Below are 18,048 nucleotides of genomic sequence, written 5' to 3'. Positions count from 1 at the left end.
TTGGGGGGGGGGACGGTGTTAAAACCACCCCCCCCCGCCCCCCCCATGCGGGTTTGGTACCGGAGGAAAGTATTTTAATGGTTTTTTTTTCTTTATAAGAAAGCTGAAGTGACTCCAGAACTGCACAGCCCCCCGCCCGCCCCCGGCTCGGCGCCGGGGGGGGCTCGGCCGAGCTTTATATATATATTTTTGGGGGAAAAGGGGAGGGATTTGGCCCTTCATACTTGAACGTTTTTTCTAGCGGTGTATTTATTGTGTGCTGAGGCGCGGGGCGTGAGTACAGAGAAGCCCCCGGGCTCAGACGGCAGCTCTTGATTTTTTTTTTCCTGAAAGCCCCTCCCAGCACCCTCACCCCCCTCCAGCCGCCTTTCCCCGCCCCCGGGAGGCCCAGACGGCCTCCGAATCGGGGCAAAAAAGGGGGAAATCGGGTTTATTGACGGAGGGGGAGAGGGGCAGGCAAGCGCTGGGGCCGCCCGGCCCCGGGAGCGCGGCGCATTTGGCCGGTGTGGTACAGAGAAGCCGGCTTGTTTACCTGCCCGTCCCGGGGCCGGCGCCCCAGCGGTGCCTGGGGGTGGGGGTGGGGGGGGGCTTTCTCTTTTTTTTTTTTTGTTTTTTTCTTTCTTTTAATATTTTTCTGGAGGTTTTATTACGTTTGTTTCGATTTCACCGATTCCAAAAACAAAAGAAACTAAAAGAAATCTCAATAAAAGTGCTGGGTTCAAACGGTACCTGCCTCCGCCTGCAGCCGGGGCGGGGGGAAACCGAGGCACGCTCGAGTTTATTGGGGCGCTCAGAGCTCGGGGCCCCCCGGGCCCTCGCCGCCGCCCTCCCGCCGCGCCTCCTCCTCCTCGCCGCGCCAGTTGGCGAAGGCCACCTCCTGCGCCAGCTGCTGCAGGGGCGGCCGGCCCAGCGCCAGGTTGCGGAGGGAGATGCAGGTCATCAGGGCACTGCGAGGGTTGGCGGGGGGGTCAGTAATGCAATGGGGGGGGAAATGAGGGGAAAAAAAGGCGATTTTGGGGCTCTCACCTGCGGCGGAAGAGGTAGAATTTCTTGCGGAGGAAGCGGTGGAGGCGCTGGACCAGGCCGGCCTCCCGCCGCCGCGTTTGCTCCTCCAGCCGCCGCTGCTGCCGCAGGAAGGCCATCACCACCGGGTCGGCCGGCGTCCCCGCCGCCAGCGGCTCCCCCAGGATGGGCCGCAGCTCGGGGGGCAGCGGCTCCTTCTCTGCGGGGACGAGGCGGGGGTGAGGCGGGGGGTTCGGGGGCCCCCGCGCCCTCCCCGAGCCCCGGCGCTCACCGGTGCCGTTGCGCACCCGCTCCCGCAGCTCCTGCAGCCGCGTCAGGTTCCGCTCCAGCGCCAGCGCCGTGGTGTTGACGTAGAGGTACATGTAGCAGGAGGGCTCCGGCGACACCGTGTGCACCTTGTGGTACTGCCCCGCCGGCAGCTGGGCGCGGGGGGGCCGTCAGCACCCCGGGGCCCCCCCAAACCCCGCCGCGGCCCCCCCGGGCCTCACCTGCATCCCCTCGCCCTCCCGCAGGGAGCGGTTGCGGTGCTGCTCCACCAGCTCCACCAGCACCTCTCCCCGCAGCACCCGCAGGCTGGTGTTACCCAGGTCCTCGCTGACAAAATTCTCCAAGTGCAGGCCTGGGGAAGGAGACAAAAAAAAAGGGGTGAGCCCCCCAAAGGTGGGTGCCCCCCGAAGCCAGGGGATCCCCCCATCCCTGTACCGGGGAAGTCGGCGATGAAGACGGCGTCCGTGTGTCCGTCCAGCTGGCTCTCCAGCTCCTGCAGCCGCTCCCGCCAGGGCGACAGCTCCAGCAGCAGCGGCAGCAGCCAGGGCGTGGGCGACCACGGGGACCACGGCGCCCGCACCAGGTCCACCCGCGGGTCCACCAGCCTGCGGGGACGGGCCGTCAGCACCCCCTCGCCCCCCGCGCCCCCCCCGACGGCGCGGGTCCCCCCCGAACCTCTGCTGGAAGCGGTCGTTGATGGAAACCCAAACGTCGAAGTAGATCTGGGGCTGGGAGACGTTGTAGCGGGGCAGGAGGCGGCTCAGGCAGGTCGAGTACTGCTTCAGCATGTCCGCGTGGTCCTTCCAGCGCCGGCTCTGCGTGAACACCTACCCCGGGGGGGTCGCCTGGTTGTGCCGCTGGCGGGGCCCCCCCGTGCCCCCCCGCCCCGCCCCGGGGTCCCCGCTCACCCCCGGTTTGAGGTAGCCCACCTCCCCGGTGAGCCCGTCGCGGTAGGTGATCTTGACGTGCTGGTGGAAGCGGGAGTGGACCATCATGTCCCAGGAGTAGCCGTACAGGCCGTTGGTCCAGTTGTTGTAGCCCTGGGGGGAGGACAGGACACGTGGAGGGGGGGCCGCACCGGGGGACAGCGGTGTCCCCACCCCACGGTGACGAGGAGGGGATGGGGACCCCCCTCCTTCATCCCCTGCATCAGCCCCCCCCGGTCCTTACCCCTGTGGCCCCCCAGCAGTGTCCCAAAAATGCCCTCTACGTCCCCAAAAATGCCCTCGTGTCCCAAAAAATGCTCCTCATGTCCCCCAAAATGCCCCCCATGTCCCCACGAATGCCCTTACATCCCCAAAAATGCTCCCCATGTCCCCAAAAATGCCCTCACATCCCCCAAAATGCCCCATGTCCCCCAAAGTGTCTCCCACGTCCCCCCAGATGCCCCCCACTTCTCCAGAAATACCCCCCACCTCTCAAAAAATGCCCCCGCGTCCCCAAAACCGCACCCTCGCCCCGGCAGTGCCCGTCTGCCCCCCCTTCGCCCCCCCCCAGTGCCCCCACCTGGGTGATGAAGTGGGAGTAGGGCAGGAAGAGCTGCTCCAGCACGTAGAGGAGGGTGAAGGCAGCGGCCAGATGCTGGCGAGGCCGAAGGCTCCCCCGCGCCCCCCGTCCCCCGTAGTGGCAGTCGGGGCTGGGCTGGGGGGGCCGGGTGCTGGGCAGCAGCCGCCGCAGCCAGGGCGGGCAGCGGGCGCAGAGGCGCCGGGGCCAGCTGGGGTGGCAGAAGAGCCCGCTGCTGGCCAGCATGGTGTAGGGGAACATCCCTGGGGGACACGGGGACGCCTGAGGGACCCCCACCGCGCGCTGGGGTCCCCCAGGGTGGCGGGAAGGGGGTCGGGGTGCTCTGGGGGGTGGGAAGGGCGCCGTGTCCCCCACCCCCCGGGTGTCTCACCAATGCTGAAGAGCTGGGAGTTCATGCAGTGGAAGTAGGTGACGAAGAAGAGGGCGACGGGCCGGGTGGCGTCGAAGAAGAGGAGGAAGCCGGCGGAGAGGTCGAGGACCAGCCCCCCGCCGTGGACCACCAGCAGGCTGGTCATCTCCTCCGACAGCACCAGCCTGCGGGGGGGGCCGTCACCCTCCTCCTCCTCACCCCGTCACCCCTCTCCTCCTCACCCCGTCACCCTCCTCCTCCTCACCCCGTCACCCCTCTCCTCCTCACCCCGTCACCCTCCTCCTCCTCACCCCGTCACCCCTCTCCTCCTCACCCCGTCACCCTCCTCCTCCTCACCCCGTCACCCCTCTCCTCCTCACCCCGTCACCCTCCTCCTCCTCACCTGAAGGGTGCGAAGAGCCAGTGGCGGGCGAGGGAGCCCATGGAGTAGCCGCCCACCCAGTCGGCGTCCAGCTTCTTCAGCCCCGCGATGAAGTAGACGATGAAGATCTGGGGAGGGGAGGCAGGGGTGAGGGGCGGTCCCGGAGGGGACCCCGGGGCGGGGGACGAGGGGACCCCGGCGTCCGGGCGCCCACCTGGGCGCGCAGCAGGGCGTAGTTCCACAGCGGGACGTGGGCGTTCCTCTTCTGGGGACGCAGGAGCCCGTCCAGGGACCTGCGGGGACACGGGGCGGCAGCGGGGACACGGGGGGACCCCCGGAGAAAGGGTCACCCTCGTCAGCGCCACAGAGGACACGTGCCACCACCCCACGGGGGGACAGAGCCACGGGGACCCCGCTGCTGCCGGGGACACCAGGACCCGTGCCACCCCTGGGGACACAGAGCCACGGGGACCCCTCCGCCCCCCCCACGGGGACCCAGCGCCCACGGGTGACACCAGACCTCGTGCCACCCCACGGAGGCCACCGGGGACTGTGCCACCCCACCACCGCAGCGGCCCCGGCGCTCTGCAGAGCCCGGTGCCAGCGCCGTCCCCAGGGCCACCCCCGGGGGCCCGCTGCCCACCCGTAGCGGTCGGCGCCCAGCAGCGCCAGCTGGAAGGCCAGCAGCCCGTAGAGGTAGGAGTGGTTGTTCCAGGAGGTCTTGTCCAGCAGCAGCAGGTACCAGTAGGGCCCCAGGAAGGCGGCGCAGCTCAGGCGGTAGCAGCACCCCGCCATCACGCCCAGCGCCCCTGCGGGCACCGCAGCCCTCCTGGCCCCGCGTCCCGCCCTGCCCGGCCCCTCCGCCGCCGCGGCCCCCGCCCCGGAGACCCCCGTCCCTCCCCGCTCCCCTCCCGGGCCCCGGCCCTGGCCCAGTGCCCATCCAGTCCCCATCCCAGCCCCTTTACCCATCCCAGTGCCAGTCCCAGTGCCCACCCCAGTGCCTGTCCACTCCCTGTGCCCATCCCAGTCCCAGTGCCCGTCCCAGTCCCTGTGCCCATCCCCGTGCCCGTCCCAGTGCCCACCCCGTCCCCATTCCCACCACAGTACCAGTCCCCACCGCGTCTCCCATCCCCATCCCAGCCCCGTCCCCATCCCAGTGCCACCCTGTCCCCATCCCAGCGCCACCCCGTCCACATCCCAGCGCCACCGCGTCTCCCGTCCCCATCCCAGCCCCGTCCCCATCCCAGCGCCACCCCGTCCCCATCCCAGCGCCACCCCGTCCCCGTCCCCATCCCAGCCCCGTCCCCATCCCAGCGCCACCGCGTCCCCGTACCCAGGAACATGACGGCGTAGAGCAGGTACATCCAGTCGAGGGGCAGGGGCCGCAGGAAGGGCAGCAGCGGGAAGCGGCAGACCTCCAGCCCGTCCAGGAACCGCTGGTCCAGCTGCCCCAGGCCCCGCTCCTGGGGCACGTCCAGCGCCATCAGCAGCCCTGGGGGGGGGGGGTGTCAGCGGCCCGGGCCCCCCCGGGACCCCGGCGTCCGGGCGGGCGCTGACCCCGTCCCACCCCAACCCCTGCCTGGACCTTGCGCTGGCGGCGACGTGGCACGGCCGGGCACCTGCGTCCCCCCGGGCGCCTGCAACCCCCCCGGCACCCGGGTCACCCCCAAGCGCCTGGCTCCCCCCAAATCCTTGGGTACCCCCCAAATGCCTGGCTCCCCCCCTTGGACGCCTGGGTCCCCCCAAACGCCTGGGTCCCCTCCAAAACCCTGGATCCCCCCCAAACGCCTGGGTCACCCCCAAATGCCTGGCTCCCCCCCAAAATCCTTGAGTCCCCACTGGACACCTGGGTCCCCCGAAATCCCTGGGTCCCCCCCAAAGGCCTGGGTCCCTCCTGGATGCCTGGGACCCCCAAAACCCCTGGATCCCCCCAAACCCCTGGGACCCTCCAAAACCCCTGGATCCCCCCCAACCCCTGGATCCCCCCGCCCCAGCCCCTGGGTCCCCCCCGCCCCCGGGTGCCGCCACACGCCCGGGCCCCCCGCAGCCCCGGCGCCGCGGCCGCTCACCGAAGGCCCCGCGGAAGGCGCCCAGCGCGGCGGGGTCGGCGGGCCGGTGCAGCAGCCGGACGAGGCGGTGCCACCGCGCCAGCTCCCGCAGCTCGAAGCCCAGCAGGCGCCGCGCCAGGCCGGGGCCGGGGCCGGGGCCGGGGTCCTCGGGGCGGGGGGGGCCCGGGGGGGGCCCCGCCGCCTCCCGCCGCCTCCGCCGCGCAGGCCCTGCGGCGGGGTCGGAGGTCAGGGGTCAGGGGTCAGAGGGCACCGAGCCCCCTCGCCCGCCCCGGCCCGTTACCCTCCGCCGCCGCCGCCGCCGCCGCCATCGCCGCGACCCCGCCCCTTCGCGCCACGTCACGCCACGTCACGCCACGTCCCGGGGCGCGGCCGCCAATCGCCTCGCGCCCCCCCGGCCCCTGTCGCCCCCTGACCCCCGTCACCCCTGACCCCGCCGCGACCCCTGACCCCGCCCTCTCCCCCTCCCATTGGCCCCGCCGCGACCCCCGGCCCCGCCCCCGGTCCCGCCGCTCCCGGAAGCCCCGGGCGGGGCGGGGCGGGGTCAGGGGTCAGCGGCCGCCGCGGGAGGCGGGAGGCGGCGGGAGCGGAGCGGGACGGAGCCGCCATGGTGGGACCGGGGCTCCGGGGGGCTGCGGGGCGCCCGTGGGGCGCCTGCGGGGGGCTGCGGGGGTCTGGGGGGGTCTATGGGGCGCCTATGGGGGGCCTATGGGGGCCTGGGGGGGTCTGGGAGGGTCTATGGGGCGCCTATGGGGGGTCTATGGGGGTCTGGGGGGGTCTATGGGGCGCCTATGGGGGGGTCTATGGGGGTCTGGGGGGATCTGTGGGGGTCTGGGGGGCGCTTGGGGGGTGCCCGGGGGGCCTACAGGGGGTCTGGGGCACATATGGGGTACATATGGTGCCCGGAGTGCCTATACAGTGCTTGGGGAAGTGCCCATGGGGTGCATATAGGGTGCTTGCGGTGCATATGGGGTGCCCAGAGTGCCCATGGGGTACCTGGAGGGGTCCCTTTGGGGTGCCCAGGGTGCATATAGGGGGTCTGGGGTACATATGGGGTGCATATGGGGTGCCTATAGGGTGCTTGGGGAAGTGCCTATGGGGTGCCGGCAGGTGCTTGGGTGCCTATGGGGTGCTTGGGGGTCCCTTTGGGTGCCCAGGGTGCATATGGGGGCTCTGGGGTACATACGGGGTGCCTATGGGGTGCATATAGGGTGCTGAGGGGTGCCCAGGCTGCATATGGGGTGTTCAGCAGGTGCTTGGGGTGGACATGGAGCACCTATGGGGTGCTCAGGGCACCTATAGGGTGCTTGGGGGGTGTATATGGAATGCCTGAGGTGCTGGGGGGGTACCCAGGGGTGCCTGTTGGGTGTTTGGGGTGCCCATAGGGTGCTTAGGGAAGTACCTGGGCATCATATAGGATACTTGGGGTGGATATGGGGTGCTTGGGGGTGCACAGGGTACATAGGGGCTGCCCAGGCTGCATATAGGGTGCTGGGGGGTGCCCATGGGGTGCCCAGGCTCTACATGGGGTGCTCGGGGGGCGTATGTGGGGTGCCTACAGAGTACATGGGGTGCTGGGAGGCGCCTGGGCCTATATGGGGCGGAGGAGGGTGTCGGGGTCCCTGTGGGGTGCGGGGGTGCCACCGGCTGCCCACCCTAACAGCCGCCCCACGGCAGCAGGCGGGCGGCGCGGCGGGCGGCGCGGCAGGCAGCATGGCGGGCGGCGGGCGCGTGCGGGCGCTGCAGGAGGAGGTGGAGGGCGTCAAAACCATCATGAGCCAGAACGTGGAGCGGATCCTGGCGCGGGGCGAGAACCTGGAGCAGCTGCACAGCAAGAGCCAGGACCTGGAGGCCACCGTGAGCGCGGCGGGGCCCCGGGGCGGGCAGGGCGTCCCCGGGCTGGCACGGGGTCACCAGGGTGGCACAGGGTCCCCACATTGGGTGTGGCGTCCTCAAGTGGCACAGGGTCCCCAAATTGCGCAGAGGGCTTCTGAGGTGACACAAAGTCCCCAGGGTGGCCACACAGTCCCCACGTTGGGCACGGGGTCCCCAAGGTGGCAGAGGGTACCTAAGGAGGCACAGGGTCCCCAGGTTGGCCACAGGGTCCCTAAGGTGGCTCACAGCAACTGAGGTGGCCACCAGGTCCCCAGGGTGGGTACAGGGCTCCTGAGGTGGCCACAGTGTCCCCACATTGGGCAGAGGGTCCACGAGTGACAGGGGGTCCCCAAGTTGGGCACAGGGCTTCCGAGGTGACACAAGGTCCCCAACTTGGGCACGGGGTCCCCGAGGTGGCCATAAGGTCCTCAGGGTGGGCACGGGGTCCCCAAGGTGGGCACGGGGCTCCTGAGGTGGCAGAAAGTCCCTAAGGTGGCCACAGGGTCCCTGAGTTGGGCACGGGGTCCCCAAGGTGGGCACAGGGCTCCTGAGGTGGCACAGGGTCCCCAAGGTGGCTCTGGGACTGGGGGCACTGGGTCCCCTGGGGTGGCACCAGGTCCTCGAGCTGGCACTGGGACCCCGGGGGGGGACACAGGGTGGTGGGACACGGGGTCCCCAAGGGAGAATGGGGTCCCCAAGGGGGGCTCCGGGGCACTGGGTGGCAGTGGTGTCCCCAGGGTGGCAGTGGGGGTCCTGGGGTGGCAGTGGGGTGTCCCCGGGGTGGCAGGGGGTCCCCAGGGCAGCAGGGGGTGTCCCCTTGTCCCCCCCTGAGCGGCGTCCCCGCAGTCGGAGCACTTCAAGACGACGTCGCAGAAGGTGGCCCGCCGCTACTGGTGGAAGAACGTGAAGCTGCTCGTCATCCTCGGCCTCGTGGGCGTCATCATCCTCATCCTCATCATCCTCCTGGCCACCGGCACCATCCCCACCTAGAGCCCCCGTCCCCCCGCGGGGACCCCCCGCCTGTCCCCGAGGAATACAGGGATGACGAGCCGCGCGTGCGTGCGTGTGCGTGCGCCGAGGGGGACGGGGGGACCCCGGGGGACGCGTGGGGACGCGTGGGGACAGGCGGTGCCGGGGGGGAGCGGTGCCGGACGGCGGCTGGCACCGGGGAACAAAGGGCGCAGTGTGGTGGCGGTGGCACCGCCGCCCTGCCGGGGCCTGTGAACCGGGGGGGCTGTGGGACATGGGGGGCCCGGGGGACCCAGGTACGGGGGCATGGGGGGACACGGGGGACCCAGCGACCCATCTGGGGGGGGACCCGGGGCTGGGGGGTCCAGGGGCGTGGGGGTCCTGGGGGACCCAGGTGTGGGGGGACGTAGGGGGGCCCTGGGGGGCCCCACGCCTAGGGGGCTGGGGGACGCGGGGGGACACCCCCGCACGGGGGGCTGTAGGGCCAGGGGGCTCTGGGGACCCGCGGCTGGGGACATGGGGGCCCCACGCCTGGGGGGCTGGGGGACACGGGGGGACACCCCCGCGCGGGGGGCTGTAGGGCCGGGGGGCTCTGGGGACCCGCGGCTGGGGACATGGGGGGCTGCGGGGCCGGGGGTGCCCGGGGAGGGGACAGCGGGTCCCGGGCTGCGGCCCGGGGGGGGGCGGTCCCGGTCCCTCCCGCCGGGGGCGGCCGCTGGGGGCCGGGGCGGGACCGGGACCGGGACCGGGACCGGGACCGGGACCGGGGACCGGGACGGGCGCTCCGGTACCGGCACCGACCCGGGCACCGACCCCGGGACCGGCACCGACCCCGCGGGACCATGGTGAGCGCCGGGGGCTCCGCCGCCGCTTTCGCTTTCGCTTCCCCGCGGCCGGGGCCGGGACGGGACGGGACGGGCCGGGACGGGACCCCCGGGGCTCGGGGACCCCCCCGGGGCTCGGGGACCCCTCCGGTCCCGGTCCCCCCGGGCCGTTCCCGCTGGCGGGAGGGACGCGGCCCCGGCCGCGGGGGGCGTTGGCCCGCGTGGGACTTTCCGTGTCCCCGTGTCCCCGTGTCCCGGCCCCGGCCCCCCCGGCCCCGTGCGTCCCCTCCTCAGGGCACCTCTGTCCCCGCGGTGCCCCTTCCCGGGGTCCCCACGGTCCCCGTGTCCCTACGTGCCCCTTCCCCGTGCTGCCCGGGTCCCCGTGGTCCCCAAGTGCCCCCTTCTCGCAGCGCCCTTGTCCCCATGTGCCCCTTCCCTGCAGTCCCCGGGTCCCCACGGTCCCCGGGTCCCCATGTGCCCCTTCCCTGTAGTCCCCGGGTCCCCACGGTCCCCGGGTCCCCACAGTCCCCATGGTCCCCATGGTGCCTCTTCCCTGTGGTGTCCCCATGGTCCCCATGTCCCCAGGGTCTCCTTGTTCCCAAAGTCCCCACGTGCCCCTTCCCCATGGTGCCCATGTCCCCCATCCCTGCAGTCCCTGTGTCCCTATGGTCCCTGTGTCCCCACACTCCCTGTGTCCCCGTGGTCCCCGATGTCCCCATAGTCCCCGTGGTGCCTCTTCCCTGGGGTGTCCTTGTCCCCATGGTCCCCTGTATCCCCACAGTCCCTGTATCCCCATTGTCCCCCTGTGTCTCCATGGTCCCCTGTGTCCCCTTGGTCCCCTACATCCCCCCGTGTCCCCATGGTCCCTTATGTCCCCACGGCGCCTCTTCCCCGCGGTGTCCTTGCCCCCGCGGCCCTCGTGTCCCCAGGGTCTCCTTGTCCCCAGAGTCCCCACGTGCCCCTTCCCCGCAGCGCCCACATCCCGGTGGTCCCCACGCGCCCCGTCCCCCCACCGCGGTCCCCCCCGACGCGTGCCCCCGTCCCCAGGCGGGGCTGGCGCGGTGCCAGCGCGAGGCCGAGGAGGTGACGGAGCTGATGAAGCAGAACTTCGCCCGGGCGCTGGAGCGGGACGGGCGCCTCAGCGACCTCGACAGCCGGGCCCAGGAGCTGCGCGCCATGGTGGGCACACGCGGGCACCCGTGGCGATGTATAGCCCGGGGGGGACACGCTATAGGGACATGCAGGCCTGGGTGGGTGGCGATGGGACCCTGGGGGACACTATGGGGACATATAGCCCTGGGGGGGACACACTATAGGGACATATAGCTCTGGGGGACACTATAGGGACATACAGCCCAGGGGGACACACACTATAGGGACATATAGCCCTGGGGGACACTATAGGGTCATATAGCCCTGGGGGGACACAGTATAGGGACACACAGCCCTAGGGAACACACTATAGGGACATACAGCCCCAGGTGGGCAGCGATGGGACCCTGGGGGATGCTATAGGGACATACAGCCCTGGGGGGGGGACACTATAGGGACATATAGCTCTGGGGGACACTATAGGGACATACAGCCCAGGGGGACACACACTATAGGGACATATAGCCCTGGGTGGGCAGGGATGGGACCCTGGGGCACACTGTAGGGACATATAGCCCAGGGGACACTACAGGGTCATACAGCCCCGGGTGGGTGGGGACAGGACCCTACGGGACATTATAGGGCCATACAGCCCCGGAGGGGCACTATAGGGCCGTACGTCCCTATAGTGCCCCCCCAGACACTACGGGCCTGGATGGCGCCGGGGGGTACCCTAGAGATCCCCCCACGGTGCTGTCCCCGCAGGGCGAAACCTTCAGCCGCAGCACCCGGGCGGTGGCGCGGCAGCAGCGCAGGGGACACCGGCGCTGGCGCCTGGTGGCCATCGGCCTCGCCGCCCTCCTCCTCCTCTTCCTCCTCGCCCTCGGCCTGGCGCTGTGGCTGCCGCGGCCGCCCCCTGCCACCGTCACCGTCCCCCCCAGCACCGGCACCGTGGGGAGCCTGCCGGGACTTGGGGAGACCCTACAATAACAAACCAGTGGGATCTCTTTCGGGGAGACCCTACAATAAATCAGAACCACGACTCGTTTTGGGGAGACCCTACAATAACAAACCGGGGGGATGATCTCTGAGAGACCCTACAATAACAGAGCAGCACGGTGACCTCTGGGGAGACCCTACCCTAAATAAGCACCAGGACTTGTTTTGGGGAGACCCTACAATAACAAAGGGACCCGATTCAGGGAGACCCTACCCCAATAAAGCAGCGCAACCCGCTCTGAGGAGACCCTGCAATGACAAAGCGGTGGGACCAGCCCTGGGGAGACCCTACAACAACAAACCAGCGGGACCTGCTCTGGGGACACCCGGTCTTGTCCCCTGGTGCCACCAACCCTGGGGGGGAGGACAGGAGGGTGCTGTGGCCCTGCCACCGGGATGGGGGGGCCTGGGGAGGACCCTGGGGACACACGATGGCACCCGGGGAGGGGAGAGGATGGGAGGGGGGTCCCTGGGGACACGGCACCCAGTGTCACCCACGGGAGGGGGTGACACGACGTGGTGACACACCAGGGGCCCTGCCCCGTGCCTCAGTTTCCCCAAGCAGAGCCAGACACCGGAGCCTTGCAGCACCTTTATTGACACCTGGCGGCGGCTGCCACCCGTCCCCCGGGGGTGGCAGCGTCCCCCGGGGGTGGCGGCAGCGTCACCCCGTCCCTCGGCGCTTGCTGAGCTCGTCCTGCACCCGCTGGCAGAGGGCCTGGCGCAGGGCGGGCTCCAGCGGGCTCCGGGCGCACACCCGCCGCGTCACCTCCTCCGCGCTGTCCCCCTGCGGCACCCCGTCACCCGCCGTGTCCCACGGCGGCACGCCCCTGCCCCACGGCGGCACCCACACCCGCCCACTGTGTCCCAGGGCACCCAGCACCCACCGGGCACCCATGGGTGCCCCGACATCCCCCCATGCACCCCACAGCACCCACCCACACCCGTGGGTGCCCCAAGACCCCCCCCTGCACGCAGTGGCCCTCCCCTTGCCCCCCCCGCGCCCATGGGTGCCCATCTCCCCCCCAAACACACAGAGTGCCCCCCCCCTTGCCCCCCGCACCCGTGGGTGCCCCCGGGGGCGCAGGGTTCCCACCTGGTGCACGATGACGGCGGTGACGTGGCCGTCGTCCCCCTCGTACTCCAGGCAGAAGAGCCGGGGCCCGCGGGTGTCGGCGGGGGGGGACCCGGGGCTGGCGTCTCCTCCGGGACCCCCTGCGGCGCCCACACCCTCAGGGGGCTGCCAGTGCCCCCCCCAGGGGGGCCCCACCCCCCCTTGGGTGCCCCCGCTCTCCCCTGCCCACCCATGGGTGCCCCCCCCCGTGTCTCCCTTGAGTGCCCCCATGTCCCAGCCCACACCGGGGTCCCCCCATGTCCCCCCACCCATGGGTGCCCACCATGTCCCCACCCCACCATGTCCCCACCCACCCTGGGGTCCCCCCATGTCCCCTCCCACCCTGGGGTCCCTCCCATGTGCCCTCCCACCCATGGGTGCCCCCACCCTGTGTCTCCCATGGGTGCCTCCCATGGGTGCCCCCCATGTCCCCCCCACCCATGGGTGCCCCCCATGTCCCCCCCCCCCCCCCCATGGGGTCCCTCCCATGTCCTCTCCCACCCTTGGGTGCCCCCCATCCCCATGTCTCCCTTGGGTCCCCCCCATGTTCCCCCCATGCCTCAGCCCACCACGGGGGGTCCCCCCCAGCCCTGGGTGCCCCCCACCCCTGGGTCTCCCTTGGATCTCCCCCATGTGCCCCCCACGCACGGGGTCCCCCCACCCCTGTGTCTCCCATGGGTGCCCCCCATGACCCCCCACCCCCGGGTGCCCCCCACCCACGGTTCTCCCTTGGGTCTCCCCCATGTCCCCCCCCCCCCATGGGGTCCCACCATGTCCCCTCCCACCCCTGGGTGACCCCACCCCCGGGTCTCCCGTGGGTCCCCCCCATGCCCCCCCCCCCCGCGGGCGCCCCGCTCACCGGGCCGGCGGGGCCGGTACACCTGCTGGTCGGGGCGGCGGGGCCGGGGCGGGGTGGGGGTGAGCCGGCCCCGCGCCCGCCCCCGCGCCTGCCGCACCGCCCGCTCGTAGGCGTCCCTGCGCACCGGGGGACCGGGCAGTTACCGGGGGGCCGGGCAGTTACCGGGGGGATGTCACGGGAGGGGGGGGGGGGTCCCCGGGGGGGTTCGGGGCCCCGCCGGTGCCCGGTACCTGGCGATCTGGTTGCGGCGGATGTGCCGCACGAAGCCGTGGCTCATATCGAGTCGCCCACCCGGCCGGCAGCGCCAGCCCGCGGCCGCCTCCATCGGCGGCCGCCACCGGGGGCCGGCCTGCAGGCGGGAGGGGGGGGGCCGCGGGCGGGGCTGCCCCGCCGGTACCGGGATGCGGCCCCTTTAAAAGCCCCGCCGGCCGCGGGCGCGGAGGGGGCGTGTCCTGCGCATGCGCGGTAGCAGGCGGCGGCGGCGCTGCTGCCGATTGGCCGGCGCGGTTCCGCGCATGCGCGGTCGCCCCCGGCGCAGGCCGATGTCGGGCCGCGGGAAGCGGGAGCGGGAGCGGGAGGCCCGGGCGGCCCCGCGGGGGGCGGGCGCCCCCCCCTCCGCCGCCGCCGCCGCCTCCTCCTCCTCTTCCTCCTCCTCCTCCTCTTCTTCCTCGTCGCGGGGCTCGTCGCGGAGCCGCCGGGAGGGGGAGGCGGAGCGGTCGCGGGGGCGGCGGGAGGCGGAGCGGGACCGCGGGCGGCGGGAGGCGGCGGCGGAGGCGGGCCTGGCCCTCCCGCTGCCGGTGGATCCCGCTCGTATCAAGCGGGAAGCGGGTACCGGCTCCTGGGGGGGCTCCACCACCCCAACCGGCCCGGTGCGGGTCAAGCGTGAGCGTGAGCCCGATGGCGACTCCGATCCTGAGCCCGAGCCCACCGGTGGGCACCGGGAATGGGGGGGGGACAGCGGGAATGGGGGGGGGGGACCGGGAATGGGGGGGGGGACCGGGAATGGGGGGGGGGGACCGGGGTGCGTGGGGGAGCTGAGGGGGGACACCGGGGTGGTGGTGGTGGGGAACCGGGATGGGGGGGACACACCGGGGTGTACGGGGGGCCCGGGGCTGATCCTGGGGGGCCCGGGCTTAGGGCTGGGGAGGCACCGGGGGGGAACCGGGGCTCAGCCCCGGGGGTGCTTGATGGGGGCAGACGTTTGCTCCATCTCTGATACAAGGCGTCATCTTGAGCCCCCCCTCGTTAACGACCCCCCCTCGTTAACGACCCCCCCTCGTTAACGCCCCCCCGTGCTAACGAGCCTCCCCCACAGTGCGCTACGGCCGTTTCGACCCCGAGGACCAGCGCAGCCGGCACTGCCCCTACCTGGACACCATCAACAAGTGAGCAGGGGGGATGGGCCGGGGCTTTTTGGGGTCCCCGGGGGCTCCCCCCCTTCCTGGGGGTCCCCACTGTCCCTGGGGTCCCCCCCAGTCCCCCCGCAGCTCTGTCCCCGTCCTAGGAGCGTCCTGGACTTCGATTTCGAGAAGCTCTGCTCCATCTCGCTCTCCCACATCAACGTCTACGCCTGCCTCGTCTGTGGGAAGTACTTCCAGGGTGAGCCCCCCCGGGGACTGGGGTGCTGCTGGGGGGGACACGGGGGCACCCAGGGACCGGGGTGCTGCTGGGGACAGAGGAACACAGGGACACCCAGGGACCAGGGTGCTGTCAGGGGACACAAAGGGGACACCCAGGGGCTGGGGTGCTGCTGGGGGGGACATGGGGGACACCCAGGGGCCAGCGTGCTGTTGGGGGGGGACACCCAGGGACCAGGGTGCTGCCGGGGGACACCCAGGGGCTGGGGTACTGCAGGGGGGTGCCTGGGGGCTGCCTGGGGACCAGGGTGCTGCCAGGAGGGACACAAGGAACACCAAGGGTCCAGGGTGCTGCCGGGGTGGGGAACGGGGGACACCCAGGGGCCGGGGTGCTGCGGGGGGCACGCAACGACTCTCGGGGCGGGCAGAAGCAGCCCCCGGGGCAGGAGGGGAATCGCTTCTGTCCCATCTCCACCTTCTCCTGGGGTTTTCCACCCCCCCACCCCTCTCCGGGGACCTGAGGCTCCCCGAGACCCCCCTCCTCCCCGCCGTGACCCCACCTCTCCCCCACAGGCCGCGGGCTGAAGTCTCACGCCTACATCCACAGCGTCCAGTTCAGCCACCACGTCTTCCTCAACCTCCACACCCTCAAGTTTTACTGCCTCCCCGACAACTACGAGATCATCGACTCCTCGCTGGAGGACATCACGGTGCGGTGGGGGGCCGAGCCGCCCCGGGGAGGGGGCGCAGCTTCCTGTCCCCCCGGCCTTTTCTGACGCCGTTTCTCGCCCGCAGTACGTGCTGAAGCCCACCTTCACCGCGCAGCAGATCACCAACCTGGACAAGCAGGCCAAGCTCTCCCGTGCCTACGACGGCACCACGTACCTGCCCGGCATCGTGGGGCTCAACAACATCAAAGCCAACGACTACGCCAACGCCGTCCTTCAGGTATCACTGGGGGGGGAGGGCTCCGGGCTTCATTTTTGGGGTGAAAACCCCTCAAACCGCCCCCTTGGGGCTGGCGGGGATGCTTCCCGGCTCCTTTCCCGCAGGCTTTATCCAACGTGCCGCCGTTGAGGAATTATTTTTTGGAGGAGGAAAACTACAAGAGCATCCAGCGCCCACCCGGGGACATCATGTTCCTGCTGGTGCAGCGCTTCGGGGAGCTGATGCGGAAGCTGTGGAACCCCCGGAACTTCAAAGCGCACGTCTCGCCCCACGAGATGCTGCAGGCCGTGGTCCTCTGCAGCAAGAAGAACTTCCAGATCACCAAGCAAGGTGAGGAGCAGGATGGAGTGGCCGGGGGGCACTGGGTCTGGCCCCCCTGGTTCTGATTTACCCTCCGGTTTGTAGGGGACGGGGTGGATTTCCTCTCCTGGTTCCTGAACGCGCTGCACTCGGCCCTGGGCGGCACAAAGAAGAAGAAGAAGAGTGAGCAGAGGGCGATGAAGGGCCCTTATTCCCTTGGGGCACCCCCTCGGGTGATGCTCATCACCCCTGGGCCCCCACCCACGTCTTTGTGTCCCCACAGCCATCGTCACCGACGTCTTCCAGGGTTCCATGCGCATCTTCACCAAAAAACTGCCCCACCCGGATCTGGTGAGTACGCGGAGGGGCAGAGGGGGGTTTCTCGCCCCCACGGGTGTCTGCAAGCCCCGCTCTGAGCCCCGTGTCCCACAGCCGGCCGAGGAGAAGGCGCAGCTCCTGCAGAACAGCGAGTACCAGGAGATGATGGTGGAATCCACCTTCATGTACCTGACGTTGGACCTTCCCACCGCCCCGCTCTACAAGGATGAGAAGGAGCAGCTCATCATCCCCCAGGTCCCCCTCTTCAGCATCTTGGCCAAATTCAATGGCGCCACCGAGAAGGAGTACAAGACCTACAAGGAGAACTTTCTCAAGCGCTTCCAGCTCACCAAGCTGCCTCCCTACCTCATCTTCTGCATCAAGCGCTTCACCAAGAACAACTTCTTCGTGGAGAAGAACCCCACCATCGTCAACTTCCCCATCACGTGAGTGGTGAAGACCCCTGGGGGGGCGCTTGGGGTCCCCGTCTCCCTTTCCCTGTGTCCCGTTGGGGGTTTGGGAGCATCTGGAGGAATTTGGAAGCATCTAAAGGGGGGGTTGGAAGCATCTGAGGGGGGGTTTGGAAGCATCTAGGAGGGATTATAAGCATCTAAGGGGACATTGAAATAATCTAGGGGGCTTTGAAATAGTCTGGGGGGGGGGTTTGGAAGCTTCTGGGGGGGTTTGGAAGCACTTAGGGAGAGTTTGAAAGCATCTACGGAGAGTTGCAGTAATCTCAGAAGGGTTTGGAAGCATCTCAGGAGGGTTTTGCAAGCATTTAGGGGGTCTTGAAAACATCTAGGAGTGTTTGGAAGCATTTAGGAGGGGTTTGGAAGCACCTAGGGGGGCTTTGTGGGTGGCGTAGGGGTTCCCCTGGGGTTTGGGTGCCGGTGACACCCAGCTGAGGGGTGCGGGGTGCCCCTGGGCGTCCCCCAGGAACGTGGACCTGCGGGAGTACCTGTCGGAGGAGGTGCAGGCAGCGCACACCAACACCACCTATGACCTCATCGCCAACATCGTGCACGACGGGAAACCCTCCGAGGGCTCCTACCGCATCCACGTGCTGCACCACGTGAGTGTCCCTCGTCCTGGGGGGGTGACAGGGAGGGTGGCCCCCCCAGTGTCACCTCTGTCCCCTCCCCTCGCAGGGCACCGGGAAGTGGTACGAGCTGCAGGACCTGCAGGTGACCGACATCTTGCCGCAGATGATCACCCTCTCGGAGGCGTACATCCAGGTGAGGGGCTTGGCGACAGCGAGGGGGGTCCCAGGGGACACTTGTCACCCCCCAAAATGTCCCCTGACCCCCCCACCCTGTGCTGCCACAGATCTGGAAGCGGCGCGAGGAGGACGAGACGAACCAACAAGGCGCCTGAGCGCTTCGGGGATGCCCGCAACCCCCCCGGGGTTGCCCGTTCCCCACCCCGGGAGCACCCGCAGCCCCCCCGGGGGCACCCACCCCCCCCCGAATGCCCCCCCCTCGATTAAAGGTCACCGGCTGTATTTTTGTAACCGTTTTCCGCCTTTGCTCTTTGGGCGCAGAGAGGGTGTCGTGGTTTTCGCA

General features: G+C 70.3%; 4 protein-coding genes across 13 annotated transcripts; 2 read left to right on the top strand and 2 right to left on the bottom strand.

The window, feature by feature from the left end:
- Positions 1-662: 662 nt before the first annotated feature.
- Positions 663-5,931, bottom strand: LOC309602874 (vitamin K-dependent gamma-carboxylase-like). 5 transcript variants are annotated; one of them, XM_082336975.1, is made up of 15 exons: positions 5,895-5,931; positions 5,615-5,821; positions 4,879-5,037; positions 4,189-4,354; positions 3,760-3,838; positions 3,567-3,673; positions 3,185-3,348; positions 2,797-3,056; positions 2,199-2,330; positions 1,966-2,117; positions 1,726-1,895; positions 1,512-1,642; positions 1,295-1,442; positions 1,027-1,222; positions 663-947 (listed from the first exon to the last, which is right to left on the bottom strand). In XM_082336975.1, the coding sequence occupies exons 1-15, from the start codon at positions 5,920-5,922 to the stop codon at positions 791-793; spliced, it is 2,256 nt and encodes a 751-aa protein (XP_082193101.1). In that variant the 5' UTR covers positions 5,923-5,931; the 3' UTR covers positions 663-790. The 5 variants fall into 5 exon arrangements, 4 of the variants coding, with proteins under 4 accessions (XP_082193101.1, XP_082193103.1, XP_082193102.1 ...); XM_082336977.1 differs by having other exon boundaries at positions 2,797-3,004; positions 4,189-4,265; XM_082336976.1 differs by having other exon boundaries at positions 2,797-3,004; positions 4,879-5,008.
- Positions 5,932-6,147: 216 nt separating this feature from the next.
- Positions 6,148-11,539, top strand: LOC309602899 (vesicle-associated membrane protein 8-like). Of its 5 annotated transcripts, none has more exons than XM_082337033.1 (4): positions 6,148-6,221; positions 7,292-7,468; positions 8,333-8,551; positions 10,327-10,455. In XM_082337033.1, the coding sequence occupies exons 1-3, from the start codon at positions 6,219-6,221 to the stop codon at positions 8,474-8,476; spliced, it is 324 nt and encodes a 107-aa protein (XP_082193159.1). In that variant the 5' UTR covers positions 6,148-6,218; the 3' UTR covers positions 8,477-8,551; positions 10,327-10,455. The 5 variants fall into 5 exon arrangements, with proteins under 5 accessions (XP_082193159.1, XP_082193158.1, XP_082193156.1 ...); XM_082337032.1 differs by having other exon boundaries at positions 6,172-6,221; positions 7,289-7,468; XM_082337030.1 differs by lacking the exons at positions 6,148-6,221; positions 7,292-7,468 and adding an exon at positions 11,137-11,539 and having other exon boundaries at positions 8,389-8,551; positions 10,327-10,458.
- A 306-nt stretch (positions 11,540-11,845) lies between these two features.
- On the bottom strand, positions 11,846-13,785 carry LOC309602898 (UPF0561 protein C2orf68 homolog). Its single transcript, XM_082337028.1, has 4 exons — positions 13,574-13,785; positions 13,344-13,459; positions 12,467-12,585; positions 11,846-12,157 (listed from the first exon to the last, which is right to left on the bottom strand). Exons 1-4 carry the CDS (start codon positions 13,666-13,668, stop codon positions 12,035-12,037), a joined length of 453 nt encoding a protein of 150 aa, XP_082193154.1. The 5' UTR covers positions 13,669-13,785; the 3' UTR covers positions 11,846-12,034.
- A 100-nt stretch (positions 13,786-13,885) lies between these two features.
- On the top strand, positions 13,886-17,967 carry LOC309602878 (ubiquitin carboxyl-terminal hydrolase 39-like; the record flags this gene model as incomplete). Of its 2 annotated transcripts, XM_082336982.1 has the most annotated exons (12): positions 13,886-14,273; positions 14,659-14,728; positions 14,848-14,942; positions 15,494-15,630; positions 15,716-15,868; positions 15,973-16,198; positions 16,274-16,351; positions 16,452-16,519; positions 16,601-16,932; positions 17,423-17,558; positions 17,635-17,721; positions 17,813-17,965. In XM_082336982.1, the coding sequence occupies 12 exons, from the start codon at positions 13,886-13,888 to the stop codon at positions 17,858-17,860; spliced, it is 1,818 nt and encodes a 605-aa protein (XP_082193108.1). In that variant the 3' UTR covers positions 17,861-17,965. The 2 variants fall into 2 exon arrangements, with proteins under 2 accessions (XP_082193108.1, XP_082193109.1); XM_082336983.1 differs by lacking the exon at positions 16,274-16,351 and having other exon boundaries at positions 17,813-17,967.
- Between the last annotated feature and the right edge of the window lie 81 nt (positions 17,968-18,048).

Source organism: Platalea leucorodia (genome assembly GCF_965183815.1).
Source record: "Platalea leucorodia genome assembly, chromosome: Z".
NCBI classification, from domain to species: domain Eukaryota; kingdom Metazoa; phylum Chordata; class Aves; order Pelecaniformes; family Threskiornithidae; genus Platalea; species Platalea leucorodia.
The sequence above is the reverse complement of the archived record's forward strand: the minus strand, read 5'-3'. Positions and strand labels throughout refer to the sequence as shown.